Source organism: Pseudoliparis swirei, chromosome 19, assembly GCF_029220125.1.
Source record: "Pseudoliparis swirei isolate HS2019 ecotype Mariana Trench chromosome 19, NWPU_hadal_v1, whole genome shotgun sequence".
Classification (NCBI taxonomy): Eukaryota; Metazoa; Chordata; class Actinopteri; order Perciformes; family Liparidae; genus Pseudoliparis; species Pseudoliparis swirei.
This window is the reverse complement of record NC_079406.1, coordinates 2,179,795-2,197,632: the sequence shown is the minus strand read 5'-3', so window position 1 is coordinate 2,197,632 and position 17,838 is coordinate 2,179,795. Positions and strand designations below refer to the sequence as shown.

General features: G+C 47.7%; 1 protein-coding gene across 1 annotated transcript in view; it reads right to left on the bottom strand.

Moving 5' to 3' along the window:
* Positions 1-13,982, bottom strand: part of ablim3 (actin binding LIM protein family, member 3) — a 47,860-nt gene extending 33,878 nt beyond the window's left edge. Inside the window, exons 1-2 of the mRNA XM_056439967.1 lie at positions 13,665-13,982; positions 2,350-2,484 (exon numbers count right to left, since the gene is read on the bottom strand). Coding sequence (XP_056295942.1) covers positions 2,350-2,484; positions 13,665-13,677 — 148 coding nt within the window. The 5' untranslated portion in view covers positions 13,678-13,982. The remainder of the gene's footprint in view (positions 1-2,349; positions 2,485-13,664) is intronic.
* Positions 13,983-17,838: the final 3,856 nt, after the last annotated feature.

The window sequence follows — 17,838 nt, the reverse complement described above, 5'->3', positions numbered from 1 at the left end:
GTTAGCTTTGCTCCCGTTGTTACTGTTGGACTCCAAGAGTGCCGATTAAGCTCCAGAAGCAGGATACGTGTGGTCGCTGTGTCATTAGGCCAGTATGCACGAGTCAGCCCGTCTGCCTGTAACGCAACACCACGCTATCCACGTTACACACACACACACACACACTTATATGTGTCTGGAGTTGATGCATCAATCTGTCTGCAGCTTTTTTCCACAGACTCCTCCCCCCCCGAGCTGATTGCGCGTCGGCTTGAACTCATGGTCGGGGATCCGATCTTCTTCTTCTGACTGAGGCACGAGAGAAGAGGAGGCATGAGGACGGTAATGTGGCTGGAAGATGATAGACGGGACGGATGTGTGTGTGTGTGTGTGTGTGTGTGTGTGGTCGTGGTCGTCTCTCCAGCGGGGCAGAGTCAGCCCCTTCGGAGAAAAGCTAAAATTGGCTTTAAAAAAAAAAAAAACAGAAGGAGGAAATAAGGAGGGTTTGATGTCACGGTGTTCCAGTGGTGGCACAGATGATGTCATCGGTCAAGGTCAATACCCCCCCCCCCCCCATGAGTTCATCAACATGTCCGACAGATGAAGACCGTCGAGCGTGGCATACGACCCCCCCCCCCCCCCCGCATGCTGATGACATCATGAAGACATCATGGCTCCGGTGACTGTCATCAGAAGTAAAGGTTCTTAAATGGTTCTTCAAAAGGCTTTGTGGTTGTACGGAGAACCGTCACCTATAGAAGAACCATTCCTTCGTCTGAGACACCTTTAGAGGTTCTTTGAAGAACTCTTTAAAGAACTCTGGTTTGAAAGGTTCTTTGAAGAACCAGAAATGGTTCATTAAAGATCTTTTTGAAGGTTCTATGAGACACCTTTATAGGTTCTTAGAAGAACTACTTAAGGAAATGGTTCTTAAAGGAACCCTGGTTTGAAAGGTTCTTTGTGGAACCATAAATGGTGCCTTAAAGAACCATGTTTTGAAGGTTCTTTGAGACACCTTTCTGGGTTCTTTTGAGAACTCTTTCAGGAAAAGGCTCTGTGAGGATGATGGCGCCTTCATCGTTCCGTGTGTGTGTGTGTGTGTGAGGGGAGGGGGGGTAGACAACAACAACAACAACAGCTTTAGGAAACTGCCGGCTCTGCAAAGGCCCTACGGGGGAGTATATTCTAGCCGGGGACACAATAGTGCCCCATTGCATCATGGGAGGAGCGGCGCTCTCTGGAACACGAGGCTCTCTGATAGGTGCGTTCAACACACCGCCTCGAGTCAGAGGCAGATGAGAGGGAGGAATCCGTTTGGTATCACACTCCAGTGATGATGTCATGTTTAGGTGACACAAACAGCACCCCCCTCCCCCCCTCTTTCTCTCTCTCTCTCTTTTTCTTCACCTCCTTCCTGTGTCCCCCCCCCCCTGTTTCTCTGGGGCCCAGAGTGGAGCCCTCTGATTGGTTAATAGCACCATAGAGATGCTGAGAATATCCACCAACCAGGGCACCGGCTGCCCCTTCACACCGTTACCACAGCAACCCCTCACAACCACCACGAGCGTGCATGAGGCATGTGTGTGTGGGCACTGTATAGTCCATGTGTGTGTGTGTGTGTACTGTATAGTCCATGTGTGTGTGTGTGTGTGTGCACTGTATCGTCAATGTGTGTGTGTGGGCACTGTATAGTCCATGTGTGTGTGTGTGTGTGTGTGTGTGTGTGTGTGTGTGTGTGTAACAACAGCCCTCCAATGAATAGCCAGGAGGAGTTCATCCGCGGTAACATCAATAAACAATAAACACACTCACTCCGGTCTGATATATATATCAAATATATATATATATATATATATTTATATATATATATATTTATATATATATATATATTCTCGGCTCTTTAAATACAAATTTGGACACGCACAAAATACTTGACTTTCATAAGAGAAAAAAACCCAATAAAATATATATTTATATATTTTTAAAGGAATTAAAAAGACTATTTCTAATATATAATTCTATATTCTTAAAGCAATAATTTGACTATTAAATACATTAAGAAATAGAGACGCATGTCACTCTATTGCTGTTGAAGGGATGCAAGAGGTCATCTGTGTTTCTATTGGAGGTCACCGGTGTTTCTATTAGAGGTCAATTGTGTTTCTATTGGAGGTCACCAGTGTTCCTATTAGAGGTCAATTGTGTTTCTATTGGAGGTCACCAGTGTTCCTATTTGAGGTCACCTGTGTTTCTATTGGAGGTCACCAATGCTCACCTGTAAATGGATGTAACAGCTGCTTCCTGTGTCTCTTACTTAACTCTAACAACACGTATGACCTGAACCTCCTGCTCTGGGCTCGCGGGCCTTACCTGTGCAGGTGAAACACTTCACGTGGAAGTGGGTCTCCTGGACCCGGACCACCTCTCCTTTGCATACTTCCCGGCAGCGCTGGCAGCGGATGAGTCCAGAACTTCGCTCGCTCGCCGCAGAGCCTTGGCGGTAAGCTGCAGAACACAAAACACACACACACACACACATTTAATATGATTTATTATTGATGTTTAGCTCATACGCTAGTTAGCTCGTAGGCTAGTTAGCTCGTAGGCTAGTTAGCTCGTAGGCTAGTTAGCTGCACAAGCAGACACTATCTGATCCATTCCTGGAACTTTTGCTCCACTTTGGAAGAAGCAAGATGTTCACGCCCCAACAAAATGACCCATGCTGACTTAAAAAAAAAATGGAATAAAGAAAATTGCAATCACTTTGTTAGAACAATGCAAATAAAGTTATACATGTGCAAAAAGCACACCGGCAAAGGAAACGTTTAAACGGGGTTGCAGGCTTGATACGGTCACTCTCTATGTTGAGCTCTTATTTTGAAGGGCAACAGCAGGAAAAGCCGACGGAGATTGGCTTTTGGCAAAACACTAAGAATCCGCGAGTAACGTAAACATGTACACGACGGTAAAGACTTATCTACATTTATATTTATTAATGTCTTATAGTTTTATGTCTGTGTACTTTGAACTTGTGTAATATGTGAAGTTCTCAATAAAAAGTTATTCTGCGCTCCACCTGTAGTACCACTGCGCGCCACTAGAGGGGCGCCCCCCACTCGTGTACACTTCAACATGCAGAGCGATGACGGCCCCCCGGGCCTCGTCAGCGCTGCCGAGCTGCGATTGGACTCAAATAGTTTCACCTCGTGATGATTGGTCGAGGATGGAACCATCATTGTTTTGTTCATGTAGCCTGAAACCAGCGTAGCTTATTGCCACTGATGCAATCATCCAACGGCAGTATCAATCACGTAGACAACAATAATCAACGTTGTTCTTTTCGTGTCTCCATAGTAATAATTCAAAATCAACAAAGGTTTCATCACCAGGACCGAGGCTCTGCTCCTGCCAGACGGCACTGAGGGCTTTTCACACAATGAGATCAGTGTGTAGCTCAGTCAACACTGAAGAAGTGAAGGTCTGACACCTCGGTACGCCGAGTGAGCTGCAGGCTTTCACACACACACACACACACACACACACACACACACACACACACACACACACACACACACACACACACACACACACACACACACACACACACACACACACACTGCTGCGTCAGGCTAGAAGGTGGATGGATCTCCTAACCTCATTATGCATTATCTTACATGTCAGACTCCCTGCACGCCCAACAGCTCCTTCACATTGTCAAGAAGGCAATAAGTCCTCTCTCACACACACACACACACACACACACACACACACACACACACACGGCCACAACAGTAATGGAATAAATGCTCTCGCAAGCAAAAAAGAAAAAAGAAAAAAGAAGGTCAACATGATGGATTAATTTGATCTTAAATGAGTGTGGGAAATTAATTGATCTAAGACCACTTAAGCTATTAGAGGCTCTTTAAAAAAAGGTCCATCCCTCTCGTCCGGGCGGCACGGAGACGCTCATGCATCCATAAACAGGATCAGGCAGCCCCCCCGTACCAGCTGGGGTCCTCCTGAAGGAGCCTTTGAGTGGTCCTAGACTCCGCCTGAGGGCCTTAATGGCGAGGGTAACCAGCTGGTCTTAATATCCACCTGAAGTACAGCTGACTGGAGGACTTTGCGGCTTCAGGATGTGGGCCGGCGTAACGGAGCTGTCTGATTCCATCTCGCTGGATGTGTCCTAAAGCAGCACTTTTTAAAGTCTCACGGCCTGCGGCGCAGCCTGCAGAGCGCCCTCGTGTACGCATGGCGTGCACGGCGACAGAGTGAGGAGACACATCCGTCCACGGGGAGCGAGGCTGGAGTTTATGTTCCCGTTCACTGGTGCGTGGGCATATATGGAAATATGCAATCATGATTAATTCCCACTCCCGATCTCCCACTCAAGTCTCTGTTAGTTCATTGTTCCCCTCGCTGGCAGCACCACCGGGGCCCACTACCCTGCATGATGAGTGTGTGTGTGTGTGGGGGGGGGGGGGACTATGGCACACAACCAAATGAGCATTACTGATCCCATCAGGTGTGAATGAGAGACGACGGGAACTGATGGCGGTGCATGTAAGCCTGTTGGAAACACACAGGGCTTTCATTCACGATGCTGAGCTTCTGGAATATGGCCAGAATATGGCCTGAATATGGCCTGGATATGGACAGAATATGGCCTGAATATGGACAGAATATGGCCTGAATATGGCCAGAATATGGCCAGATTATGGCCTGAATATGGCCAGAATATGGCCTGAATATGGTCAGAATATGGTCAGAATATGGACAACATCCAGCACACGAGCGCCCCGACAGGTGATGGGAACAGGGCGACCACACTAGTGAAACACCGTTAGCTTGAATGTTCACCAGCTAACATCTATGAATACAGTAGAGTAATGTGTAATAGTCCCTGTCTTCATCTCCCTTCGCCTGATAGGACCTTGACCGGGGGGCATCCATCACAGAGAGAGAGAGAGAGAGAGTCTGAATGATCACTCCGTCCCAGCAGAGGTCAAGGTCATGGAGACAGAAACCTTGAGGCGGCAACACATTCAAGCCCCCGCGGTGTTATGGCCTCCAAGCTCAAAGAGTCTTCTTTTTTATTCCGGTCATTGAAATTAAATTGAATTTTTAAAAAAAACTTCTTTGAGATTAAAGATAAAAAAGCAACCCGGATGCCTCAGATCAAACCGAGGACCACGACGACGAGGCCTCAACGCGCCTCTCTTTGAGTGCGACTGTAAGTAATAAACACCATTTGTACAGAGAGGAAGGAGAGAGGAAGGAGAGAGGAAGGAGAGAGGAAGGAGAGAGGAAGGAGAGAGGAAGGAGAGAGAAAGGAGAGAGGTGTTGTATCACAAACGTTATAACTTCCCTCTGCAGGAATACTTCGTACATGAAGTTTCAGTGAAGCCAAAGTTCAGCCTCAGTGTCGCCGGGCAGAAAGTTGGAGACGAGACGGAGTGACGGACAGCCGGAGCTGCGTGTGAGGTTATGTGTGTTGTCGGCCTCTGGGTCCTCACAGTGGAATAAAACAATTGCACACACACACACACACACACACATGCACACACACACACACACACACACACACACACACGACCCTTAAGTGTGCTAAGAGTCAGAGGGCGGCATATGTTAGACTGACTGGAGGGTGGTGGGTAGTGGGGCAACCCTGTATCACAAAAATTACGTTCCCCCAGACCTAAAATGCAATTTGCAGTTACGTTTGACTGAAACGTATTTCTCTTCAGATTACGTTTGTATTTGACGTATTATAATAACAAATACGTCTCTGATCAACGTATCTTTGCCGTTTGTTGTCTCTCTTTTCTACAATGCTGTTATTAATTGTAAAAAGCGTCCTCTAGTCTTATTTATTATTATGTTATATATGTTGTTTCGCCTGCGTATTCTGACAGCAATAAGCGTTGTCGGATCATATGAATTGGCGTGAAGACTTGCTGCTGGTGACTCTCCTTTATTTTCTTTTTTTAGGTGACAATACATTAATTAAAACTCGTAAACTATCACCACCTCATCACCACCTTAACAGAGTCAGTCCCATACGGGTCAAATCAACTATTAAACTTGTTATGAAATGCGCATCTGTCCGTGATCTATACCATAAAGTTCGCATTTTAACCTAAAAAAAAGTGCGCTTCCTTGTTACCTTTCAAAATAAAAGTCCGATTTGTCTGTTAAGCGGAAGTAGTATAAAACGTCTATATTTATTCAAACAATACAATATAAAAGGCATACATCAAAATCAATAAGGAAAATGCTGAACAGTCAAACAACTCAAAACAATAAACCCTTCATGGGGTTATTTACAGGCGTGTTTACTTCTCATCAAACAAAAAGAGCAGGTATCTGGAAAAATCTGGGAAATAATTTGGGAATTGTTAATAAAACATGATTTACCCTTCAACTTCCACTGATATGCATGCAAACTAATACATCGCTTCACACACACACACACACACACACACACACACTGACAGAAACACATAGACACTCACATCGTACACACACACACACAGGCAGAGACACACACATACTCACACACACAGACAGACACTCTCATACGCACACTCTTACACACCACACACACACACAGACAGACACACACTCACACACACACACAGAATGACAGACACACACAGACACACTCTCACACACAGACACACACTCAGACACTCACATACATACAAACACAGGCAGAATCACACACACACACACACACACACACACACAAATACAGATGCACACACACGCATACTCTGCAGACTGACCTTTGACCTCCCAATTGTCTCTCAGATATAACCCTACTGCTATATATTAAATATATTATATTTACCTAACTATAAGACTTTGAGGTCGTGAGGGGAATCTCCTCCAAAAGATTCACAAGAGAAAATTGTCACCGTGCCAATAACCCTTGTACGATCCTTAAAACCAGTCTTTTAGTACATTTTTTATACTTTCAATCAACTTAAAGATCTGGATTCTTTTCAGATTCAAAGAGGGGCCTCTGAATATGAATATCCTACAGTTTTAGACCGATAGCTCTGAGCTAAGGGCCCCAAAAACAGGTCCAAAGGGTCAAATTGGGTAAACATGTCAGAGCTTAGCTTTCTTTTCCAGGTTGTAGCCACTCCCAAATGGGGTAGAATACAATTGAAATTGTTCATATAGTACAAACATTTGAGGAGTTGTTAACCTTTGAAGGAAGGAATTTTGTTTTTTTCCGGGTTTTTAAACCCTTCCCAAGCAGGGATGCTAAGTGCTATATGTGGCCAGCCTACATGGTTGGGACCCATTTGGGAGGGCTACAACCTGCAAAAGAAAGCTAAGCTCTGACATGTTTAGGAAAAAAAAGCTAAAATCAGCCCAAACTCACAACAGGGTCTCAGATTTGTTAAACCACACACCCTCTTCAAGTCCTGGATTTCAGACAGCCAATTAACTCTTGTGGGTGTTTCGGAGGAAATTTCACCCCATCACCTCATTGTAGGTCCTGTCCTGAGTGTCTGTGTTCAATTTGGGATTTCCAGGACTAATATTTAGGAGATTATGGCCATTTTTGCACTTGTCAAAAAATATGCAAATTTAAGAGAATAAGGCCCAATTTGACCCTTTAGACCTGTTTTTGGGGCCCTTAGCTCAGAGCTATCGGTCCAAAACTGTAGGGTATTCATATTCAGATGCCCTTCTTTGAATCTGAAAAGAATCCAGATCTTTAAGTTGATTGAAAGTGTGCAAAATTAACTAAAAGACTGGTTTTAAGGATCGTACAAGGGTTATTGGCACGGTGACAATTTTCTCTTGTGAATCTTTTGGAGGGGATTCCCCTCACGACCTCAAAGTCTTATATTTAGGTAAATATAATATATTTAATATATAGCAGAAGGGTTATATCTGAGACAATTGGGAGGTCAAAGGTCAGTCTGCAGAGAATGCGTGTGTGCGTGTGTATTTGTGTGTGTGTGGGTGTGTGTGGGTGTGTGTGTGATTCTGCCTGTGTTTGTATGTGAGTGTCTGAGTGTGTCTGTGTGTGAGTGTGTGTCTGTGTGTGTCTGTCATTCTGTGCGTGTGTGTGTGTGTGTGTGTGTGTGTGTGTGTGTGTGTGTGTGTGTGTGTGTGTGTGTGTGTGTGTAAGAGTGTGTGCGTATGAGTGTGTGTCTGTGTGTGTGAGTATGTGTGTGTCTCTGCCTGTGTGTGTGTGTGTGTACGTATGTGAGTGTCTATGTGTTTCTGTCAGTGTGTGTGTGTGTGTGTGTGAAGCGATGTATTAGTTTGCATGCATATCAGTGGAAGTTGAAGGGTAAATCATGTTTTATTAACAATTCCCAAATGATTTCCCAGATTTTTCCAGATACCTGCTCTTTTTGTTTGATGAGAAGTAAACACGCCCTGTAAATAACCCCATGAAGGGTTTATTGTTTTGAGTTGTTTGACTGTTCAGCATTTTCCTTATTGATTTTGATGTATGCCTTTTATATTGTATTGTTTGAATAAATATAGACGGTTTATACTACTTCCGCTTAACAGACAAATCGGACTTTTATTTTGAAAGGTAACAAGGAAGCTCACTTTTTTTTAGGTTAAAATGCGAACTTTATGGTATAGATCACGGACAGATGCGCATTTCATAACAAGTTTAATAGTTGATTTGACCCGTATGGGACTGACTCTGTTAAAGTGGTGATGAGGTGGTGATAGTTTACGAGTTTTAATTAATGTATTGTCACCTAAAAAAAGAAAATAAAGGAGAGTCACCAGCAGCAAGTCTTCACGCCAATTCATATGATCCGACAACGCTTATTGCTGTCAGAATACGCAGGCGAAACAACATATATAACATAATAATAAATAAGACTAGAGGACGCTTTTTACAATTCATAACAGCATTGTAGAAAAGAGAGATAACAAACGGCAAAGATACGTTGATCAGAGACGTATTTGTTATTATAATACGTCAAATACAAACGTAATCTGGAGAGAAATACGTTTCAGTCAAACGTAACTGCAAATTGCATTTTAGGTCTGGGGGAACGTAATTTTTGTGATACAGGGTTGAGTGGGGGGCTGTGTTCCTGTGCCTCAGAGGCCAGAGTACAGACATGGCCCCCTGTAGTCTGCCAGGTGTGACACACACACACACACACACACACACACACACCCACACACACACACAGTCAACACGGTACCCGCTCAGGGTTTGTGTACATCTCGCTGTGGAAGCACATGCCTTTAAATCACAAGGCATGAAACAGCTCTCCACAAGCTCCCCCCCCCCCTCCTCCTCCTCCTCGGTGTCAGCTGGGGGAAAAAAGTCATTTTTGAAGCTTAACAAAAGACTCCTACACATTCCATCGGGGGGGTGCGGCGGCTCGCGGGGCGCCGGGCGCCGCCGGTTCCTACGGTGGGTCAAGAGCGCCGGATGAATAACGAAGAGCACGGAACACAATGACAGGCGGGAGTCTGAGTGATGCAGGAATACCCGGTTCCTCCTGTAGACACAGAGGGCAGGAGGTCTGGGGGTCTGGGGGTCTGGGGGGTACTTAACGGAGTACCTGGCCTTACTGACTGCCAAGGGTCAAGGGAGAGAGGGGGGAGGGGGGGGGTGATTCAGCTGACAGAGGATCAGGCTCACAGCACCACGGGCCGGTCCACGCCACTCAGACCGAACCTGACCTGCAGCTGGAGGGGGTCCCTGAAGGGGGCGTTGGAGGACAGGTGGGTCCCTGAAGGGGGCGTTGGAGGACAGGTGGGTCCCTGAAGGGAGCGTTGGAGGACAGGTGGGTCCCTGAAGGGGGCGTTGGAGGAGAGGTGGGTCCCTGAAGGGGGCATTGGAGGACAGGTGGGTCCCTGAAGGGGGCGTTGGAGGACAGGTGGGTCCCTGAAGGGGGCGTTGGAGGACAGGTGGGTCCCTGAAGGGTGCGTTGGAGGACAGGTGGGTCCCTGAAGGGGGCGTTGGAGGACAGGTGGGTCCCTGAAGTCGGCGTTGGAGGACAGGTGGGTCCCTGAAGGGAGCGTTGGAGGACAGGTGGGTCCCTGAAGGGAGCGTTGGAGGACATGTGGGTCCCTGAAGGGAGCGTTGGAGGACAGGTGGGTCCCTGAAGGGAGCGTTGGAGGACAGGTGGGTCCCTGAAGGGAGCGTTGGAGGACAGGTGGGAACCTGAAGGGAGCGTTGGAGGACAGGTGGGTCCCTGAAGGGAGCGTTGGAGGACAGGTGGGTCCCTGAAAGGAGCGTTGGAGGACAGGTGGGTCCCTGAAGGAGGCGTTGGAGGACAGGTGGATCCCTGAAGGGGGCGTTGGAGGACAGGTGGGTCCCTGAAGGAGGCGTTGGAGGACAGGTGGGTCCCTGAAGGAGGCGTTGGAGGACAGGTGGGTCCCTGAAGGGGGCGTTGGAGGACAGGTGGGAACCTGAAGGGGGCGTTGGAGGACAGGTGGGTCCCTGAAGGAGGCGTTGGAGGACAGGTGGGTCCCTGAAGGGCGCGTTGGAGGACAGGTGGGAACCTGAAGGGGGCGTTGGAGGACAGGTGGGTCCTTGAAGGGAGCATTGGAGGACAGGTGGGTCCCTGAAGGGGGCGTTGGAGGACAGGTGGGTCCCTGAAGGGAACGTTGGAGGACAGGTGGGTCCCTGAAGGGAACGTTGGAGGACAGGTGGGTCCCTGAAGGAGGCGTTGGAGGACAGGTGGGTCCCTGAAGGGAACGTTGGAGGACAGGTGGGTCCCTGAAGGGAACGTTGGAGGACAGGTGGGTCCCTGAAGGAGGCGTTGGAGGACAGGTGGGTCCCTGCAGGGAGCGTTGGAGGACAGGTGGGTCCCTGAAGGGAACGTTGGAGGACAGGTGGGTCCCTGAAGGAGGCGTTGGAGGACAGGTGGGTCCCTGAAGGGAACGTTGGAGGACAGGTGGGTCCCTGAAGGGAACGTTGGAGGACAGGTGGGTCCCTGAAGGGAACGTTGGAGGACAGGTGGGTCCCTGAAGGGAACGTTGGAGGACAGGTGGGTCCCTGAAGGAGGCGTTGGAGGACAGGTGGATCCCTGAAGGGGGCGTTGGAGGACAGGTGGGTCCCTGAAGGAGGCGTTGGAGGACAGGTGGGTCCCTGAAGGGCGCGTTGGAGGACAGGTGGGAACCTGAAGGGGGCGTTGGAGGACAGGTGGGTCCTTGAAGGGAGCATTGGAGGACAGGTGGGTCCCTGAAGGGGGCGTTGGAGGACAGGTGGGTCCCTGAAGGGAACGTTGGAGGACAGGTGGGTCCCTGAAGGGAACGTTGGAGGACAGGTGGGTCCCTGAAGGAGGCGTTGGAGGACAGGTGGGTCCCTGAAGGGCGCGTTGGAGGACAGGTGGGAACCTGAAGGGGGCGTTGGAGGACAGGTGGGTCCTTGAAGGGAGCATTGGAGGACAGGTGGGTCCCTGAAGGGGGCGTTGGAGGACAGGTGGGTCCCTGAAGGGAACGTTGGAGGACAGGTGGGTCCCTGAAGGGAACGTTGGAGGACAGGTGGGTCCCTGAAGGAGGCGTTGGAGGACAGGTGGGTCCCTGAAGGGAACGTTGGAGGACAGGTGGGTCCCTGAAGGGAACGTTGGAGGACAGGTGGGTCCCTGAAGGAGGCGTTGGAGGACAGGTGGGTCCCTGCAGGGAGCGTTGGAGGACAGGTGGGTCCCTGAAGGACGTTGGAGGACAGGTGGGTCCCTGAAGGAGGCGTTGGAGGACAGGTGGGTCCCTGAAGGAGCGTTGGAGGACAGGTGGGTCCCTGAAGGAACGTTGGAGGACAGGTGGGTCCCTGAAGGAACGTTGGAGGACAGGTGGGTCCCTGAAGGAACGTTGGAGGACAGGTGGGTCCCTGAAGGAGCGTTGGAGGACAGGTGGATCCCTGAAGGGGCGTTGGAGGACAGGTGGGTCCCTGAAGGGCGTTGGAGGACAGGTGGGTCCCTGAAGGCGCGTTGGAGGACAGGTGGGAACCTGAAGGGGCGTTGGAGGACAGGTGGGTCCTTGAAGGGAGCATTGGAGGACAGGTGGGTCCCTGAAGGGCGTTGGAGGACAGGTGGGTCCCTGAAGGGAACGTTGGAGGACAGGTGGGTCCCTGAAGGGAACGTTGGAGGACAGGTGGGTCCCTGAAGGAGGCGTTGGAGGACAGGTGGGTCCCTGAAGGCGCGTTGGAGGACAGGTGGGAACCTGAAGGGGCGTTGGAGGACAGGTGGGTCCTTGAAGGAGCATTGGAGGACAGGTGGGTCCCTGAAGGGGGCGTTGGAGGACAGGTGGGTCCCTGAAGGGGGCGTTGGAGGACAGGTGGGTCCCTGAAGGGAGCGTTGGAGGACAGGTGGGTCCCTGAAGGGGGCGTTGGAGGACAGGTGGGTCCCTGAAGGAACGTTGGAGGACAGGTGGGTCCCTGAAGGAGGCGTTGGAGGACAGGTGGGTCCCTGAAGGGGGCGTTGGAGGACAGGTGGGTCCCTGAAGGGGGCGTTGGAGGACAGGTGGGTCCCTGAAGGGAGCGTTGGAGGACAGGTGGGTCCCTGAAGGAGGCGTTGGAGGACAGGTGGGTCCCTGAAGGGTGCATTGGAGGACAGGTGGGTCCCTGAAGGGGGCGTTGGAGGACAGGTGGGTCCCTGAAGGGGGCGTTGGAGGACAGGTGGGTCCCTGAAGGAGGCGTTGGAGGACAGGTGGCAACCTGAAGGGAGCGTTGGAGGACAGGTGGGTCCCTGAAGGGCGCGTTGGAGGACAGGTGGGTCCCTGAAGGGCGCGTTGGAGGACAGGTGGGAACCTGAAGGGGGCGTTGGAGGACAGGTGGGTCCCTGAAGGGAGCGTTGGAGGACAGGTGGGTCCCTGAAGGGGGCGTTGGAGGACAGGTGGGTCCCTGAAGGGGGCGTTGGAGGACAGGTGGGTCCTTGAAGGGAGCGTTGGAGGACAGGTGGGTCCCTGAAGGGGGCGTTGGAGGACAGGTGGGTCCCTGAAGGGAACGTTGGACGACAGGTGGGTCCCTGAAGGGGGCGTTGGAGGACAGGTGGGTCCCTGAAGGGGGCGTTGGAGGACAGGTGGGTCCCTGAAGGGGGCGTTGGAGGACAGGTGGGCCGGAGGTGTCCCACAAGAGGAAGAGAAGAAGACCAAAGAGGAGGGGAGCAGATATTGGGAGGGAACAAAGCAACAGCTGTTGATGGAGACTTTGACCTCCAGGGACTCACAGCTGTAAAGCTGCTCCACGTGGAGACGATCACACACACACACACACACACACACACACACACCTCACACACCTCACACACACACACACCTCACACACACACACACACCTCACACACACACACACCTCACACACACCTCACACACACACACACACACACACACCTCACACACACACACACACACACACACACACACACACCTCACACCTCACACACACACACACCTCACACACACACACCTCACACACACACACACCTCACACACACACACACACACCTCACACACACACACACCTCACACACACACACCTCACAGAGCTTCTTCAATTACAATGGCATTACACGTGTGGTACAGTGAGGTGAAGCTCACTTCAGGTGTCACTTTCTCTTCCATCCCATGCACACGTGTACACGTGCACGACACTATTGTTCAGTAGTTGTGCGCTCACACACACACACACACACACACACACACACACACACTCACACACTGGATGGACTTACCACTGGAACTCATGGTGTTGTTCCTATTGAAAACAAAGCCTCTCCGTCGAGAACGATCCCATGAAGCCGAGAGGATCCTCCACGGGGCGCGAGACCTCCACGGGGCGCGAGACCTCCACGGGGCGCGAGACCTCCACGGGGCACTTCACTGCTTCCACAAGGCGCGATGTGGACCGATGGAGTCTCCGCTGAGCGTAAATGACGCGCAACGCGCGCGCAGGTTGACAGGAGCCAGAAAGAAGGACTGTAATAAAAAATATATAAAAATAAACGGAGGTTATTCCCAGTGATGAATGTATCCCAAACAGAGCTCCAGTTCTCGTTCTGAGGGGGGGGGGGGGGGCTCCTCCTTCACATGTCGCTCTTGGTGAAGCAGCTCCAGCTCCGCGCGGCTCTCTGGTGCTGCTGCTGTCACCGCGCGCCTCTCTCTCTCTCTCTCTCTCTCTCTCTCTCTCTCTCTCTCTCTCTCTCTCTCTCTCTCTCTCTCTCTCTCTCTCTCTCTCTCTCTCTCTCTCTCTCTCTCTCTCTCTCTCTCTCTCTCTCTCTCTCTCTCGCTCTCTAACAGCGCACAGCTTCCGGACTTTCCTTTCAAAATAAAATAAAACAAAGGAAGTTTCACGGCACTGAGCTTTTCTGTGTCAAAGCGTTCACATCTCAAAATCTCTTAAATATAGCATTAAGTACATTTTCAGGACGTTGTGGTTCTCAGTCCATTAACACTTTAGTTTGAAGTATCTGGTCGGGCATTAATCATGACTTCATGCTGTTATTAAGGTTAAAAACAACGGATTATTTTGGTTAAAAAGCTTAAAATAAACCTCTTTAAACATTCACATTGTGTAGATTTTAATAAATAACGTTTGTGTGATTGAATTACAAATTATCAGCATGACTTTAAGGTATTGAAAAATGTCAAATGATCACACACTAAATGCACTGTACCTGTCATACATCCTTTAATAAAAGTGACAAGAAGCAGCCTTGTTGTTACATTGTGAAAGTAAAGTGAACGTCACTTCCGGTCCCGCCCCTCCTCTCTCTGGGTGAATTGACAGCTCTCTCTCTACTCAGTTGAGCGACGTCACGTTTTGGGGGAATCACGCTGCAAGAAGTGTTAAAGTGTCACAACATTAAGTCATTATCGTCTTAATTCATCTTCATCCTCCATGTGTGAAGCGTGTTCACGGTAATGTAACCACGTGACCAGCCACGTGTCCTCTGAACAATAACACGAGACGACATCTAAAAAACTGTTTTAAAGAGCCTGAGTAAAGAGGAGACTTGTTGTTGTGTGAGTCGCTGAGCTTTGAGGCTCAAAGTGTCGCGACACCGCCCCCTCCTGGAAACACCACGTCAGCAGATCTGTTAATTGGATTATGTGCGGTCGAGTAATGAGGTTAATTGGGAAGCTGTTGATGCTGTGCTTTGTTTGTTGGAGCTCAGCATAGTCACCTGACTCTGACTGGCCTTTAAACTTATGAAACACACTTCATGACTTTGACTCGCTTGATTATTGACAAGCAGAACTGTCTCAGTGGCGTGTTGCGTTCAATGTGCTTCATATTGAAGAGGAGAGATCTACGCCGAGAAGCTGAAACACCAGTCCAGTAGAATCATCTTCAAAAAACAGCAGGCGCATATATTATAATTTAAAGCAGTTGCAAAAACTCTGATTCTCTTGTAATGCCTATATATATATATAAATATACACACACATATATATATATATATATATACAGGACTGTCTCAGAAAATTAGAATATTGTGATAAAGTTCTTTATTTTCTGTAATGCAATTAAAAAAACAAAAATGTCATGCATTCTGGATTCATTACAAATCAACTGAAATATTGCAAGCCTTTTATTCTTTTAATATTGCTGATTATGGCTTACAGCTTAAGAAAACTCTAAAATCCTATCTCATACAATTTTAATATTTCCTCAGACCAAGTAAAAAAAAAGATTTATAACAGCTGAGTGTTTGTCAAGGCTCAGGAAACCCTTGCAGGTGTTTCGAGTTAATTAGACAATTCAAGTGATTTGTTTAATACCCTACTAGTATACTTTTTCATGATATTCTAATATTTAGAGATAGGATATTTGAGTTTTCTTAAGCTGTAAGCCATAATCAGCAATATTAAAAGAATAAAAGGCTTGCAATATTTCAGTTGATTTGTAATGAATCCAGAATGCATGACATTTTTGTTTTTTTTATTGCATTACAGAAAATAAAGAACTTCATCACAATATTCTAATTTTCTGAGACAGTCCTGTATAGGCATTACAAGATAATCAGATTGTTTACAACTGCTTTAAATTGTAATATATGTGCTTTCTGTTTTTTAAACTATATATATATATATATATATATATATAAACATGAACTGCCTTGTCCCGTGACCTGAGGAAGCTATGGTTCTGAACCCATGAGGAAACTGGACAATGGAGGGATATGAGACGCCTGTCCCTCTCTCCCCACCTCTCTCTCTCTCACTCTCCCTCTCACTCTCTCTCTCTCTCTCTTTCTCTCTCTCTCTCTCCTCTCTCACTCTCTCTCTCTCTCACTCTCTCTCTCTAAACTACTTTACTCACTCGCTCCATTCCAACAGAGAGCTTTGTAAAGCTTTGTGAAGCTAACGTGTGGATTTCCCCTGAAAGACAAATTCCTCCATTGCAGGCGGCGAGAGTTCATGAACCATGTGACCTCTTTGTTCTTCCACCCATTCACAAACCCATGAGCCAGGCACCAGAGGTTATAATTATGTAATGAGGTAATGTTGCTTAATACACGAGTGTCCTGGATCAGTTATTCTATACGTTAGTATATATATATAAATATACATATATGTATATATTTATTTAGATATGTATATATATATATGTATAAATACATATATTTATATTTATATATTTATATCTATAAATATACAAATATATGTGTTCATATATATGAATATATATATATATATATATATATGTATATGTATGTTTATATACATATATATACATACATATTTATACGCATATACAGTATATGTATATTTATAAATATATATATATATATTTTTATATACATTCTATACAAACATATTTATTTATATATACAGTATATATTTGAATATATTTATATATATATATATGTATATATAAATAAATATACATATATATATATGTTTATACATATATGTTATTGAGCTTACTGACCTGATTGTGATCGGCATGGATAATGATTGACTTAAATGAGCCATCTTAATCAGGGTGTGTGTGTGTGTGTGTGTGTGTGTGTGTGGGTGGGACACCATGTAAGTGTGTGTCCTGCGTTGTGCGTTGGTCCTCTACACTGATGGGCAGAACAACAGGAAGCTGGTCTTCCTGTGAGTCGGTGGTGTGTGTTATGAACCTGCACACGGTGGTGTGTGTTATGAACCTACACACAAACACACACACACACAAATACATACACAAACACAGACACACATACACAGACACACATAGACACACATACACACACATGCACACAGACACACACATACACATACACACACACACACACACACACACACACAGGCCGTGTGTCCACTATCAGCAGCACTGATCAGGCTGCATTCTTTACAAACCCCTCACAATCCTTGTTGCACTTTGTCCAACCAAATGGGCAGGGAGAAGTACACACACACACAGACACACACATACACAGACACACACACACAAACACACACACACAGACGCACACACACACACACAAATACAAACACACACACATAGACACACACATACAGACAAACATACTTCTTGCTTTGCTGCATCTGTATCTTTCCGTTTAATGCTATTTTGTTACAAGTCAACACACACATTCCTTCTATTTCTCTGACCCGCTCATGCGCTCTCACACACACACACACCTACACACACACAGACACACACACAGACACACAAAAGGCACAGAGTAAATGGTCCGTGTCCTGCAGCCGATCACATGGGCCGTGCGGGACTGATACTTTGTGTTCAGGGTGACTTTGGGGGGTTGTGTGTGTGTGTGTGTGCATGTGTGTGTGTGTGTGTGTGCGTGTGGAAACACAATCAGTTTACATTAACTCAGCACGCAGAGAAACCAAAGCTACGCTGATAGAGAACAACCCAGAAAATGTGAATAACATAGCCAGCAGTTGGGAGAG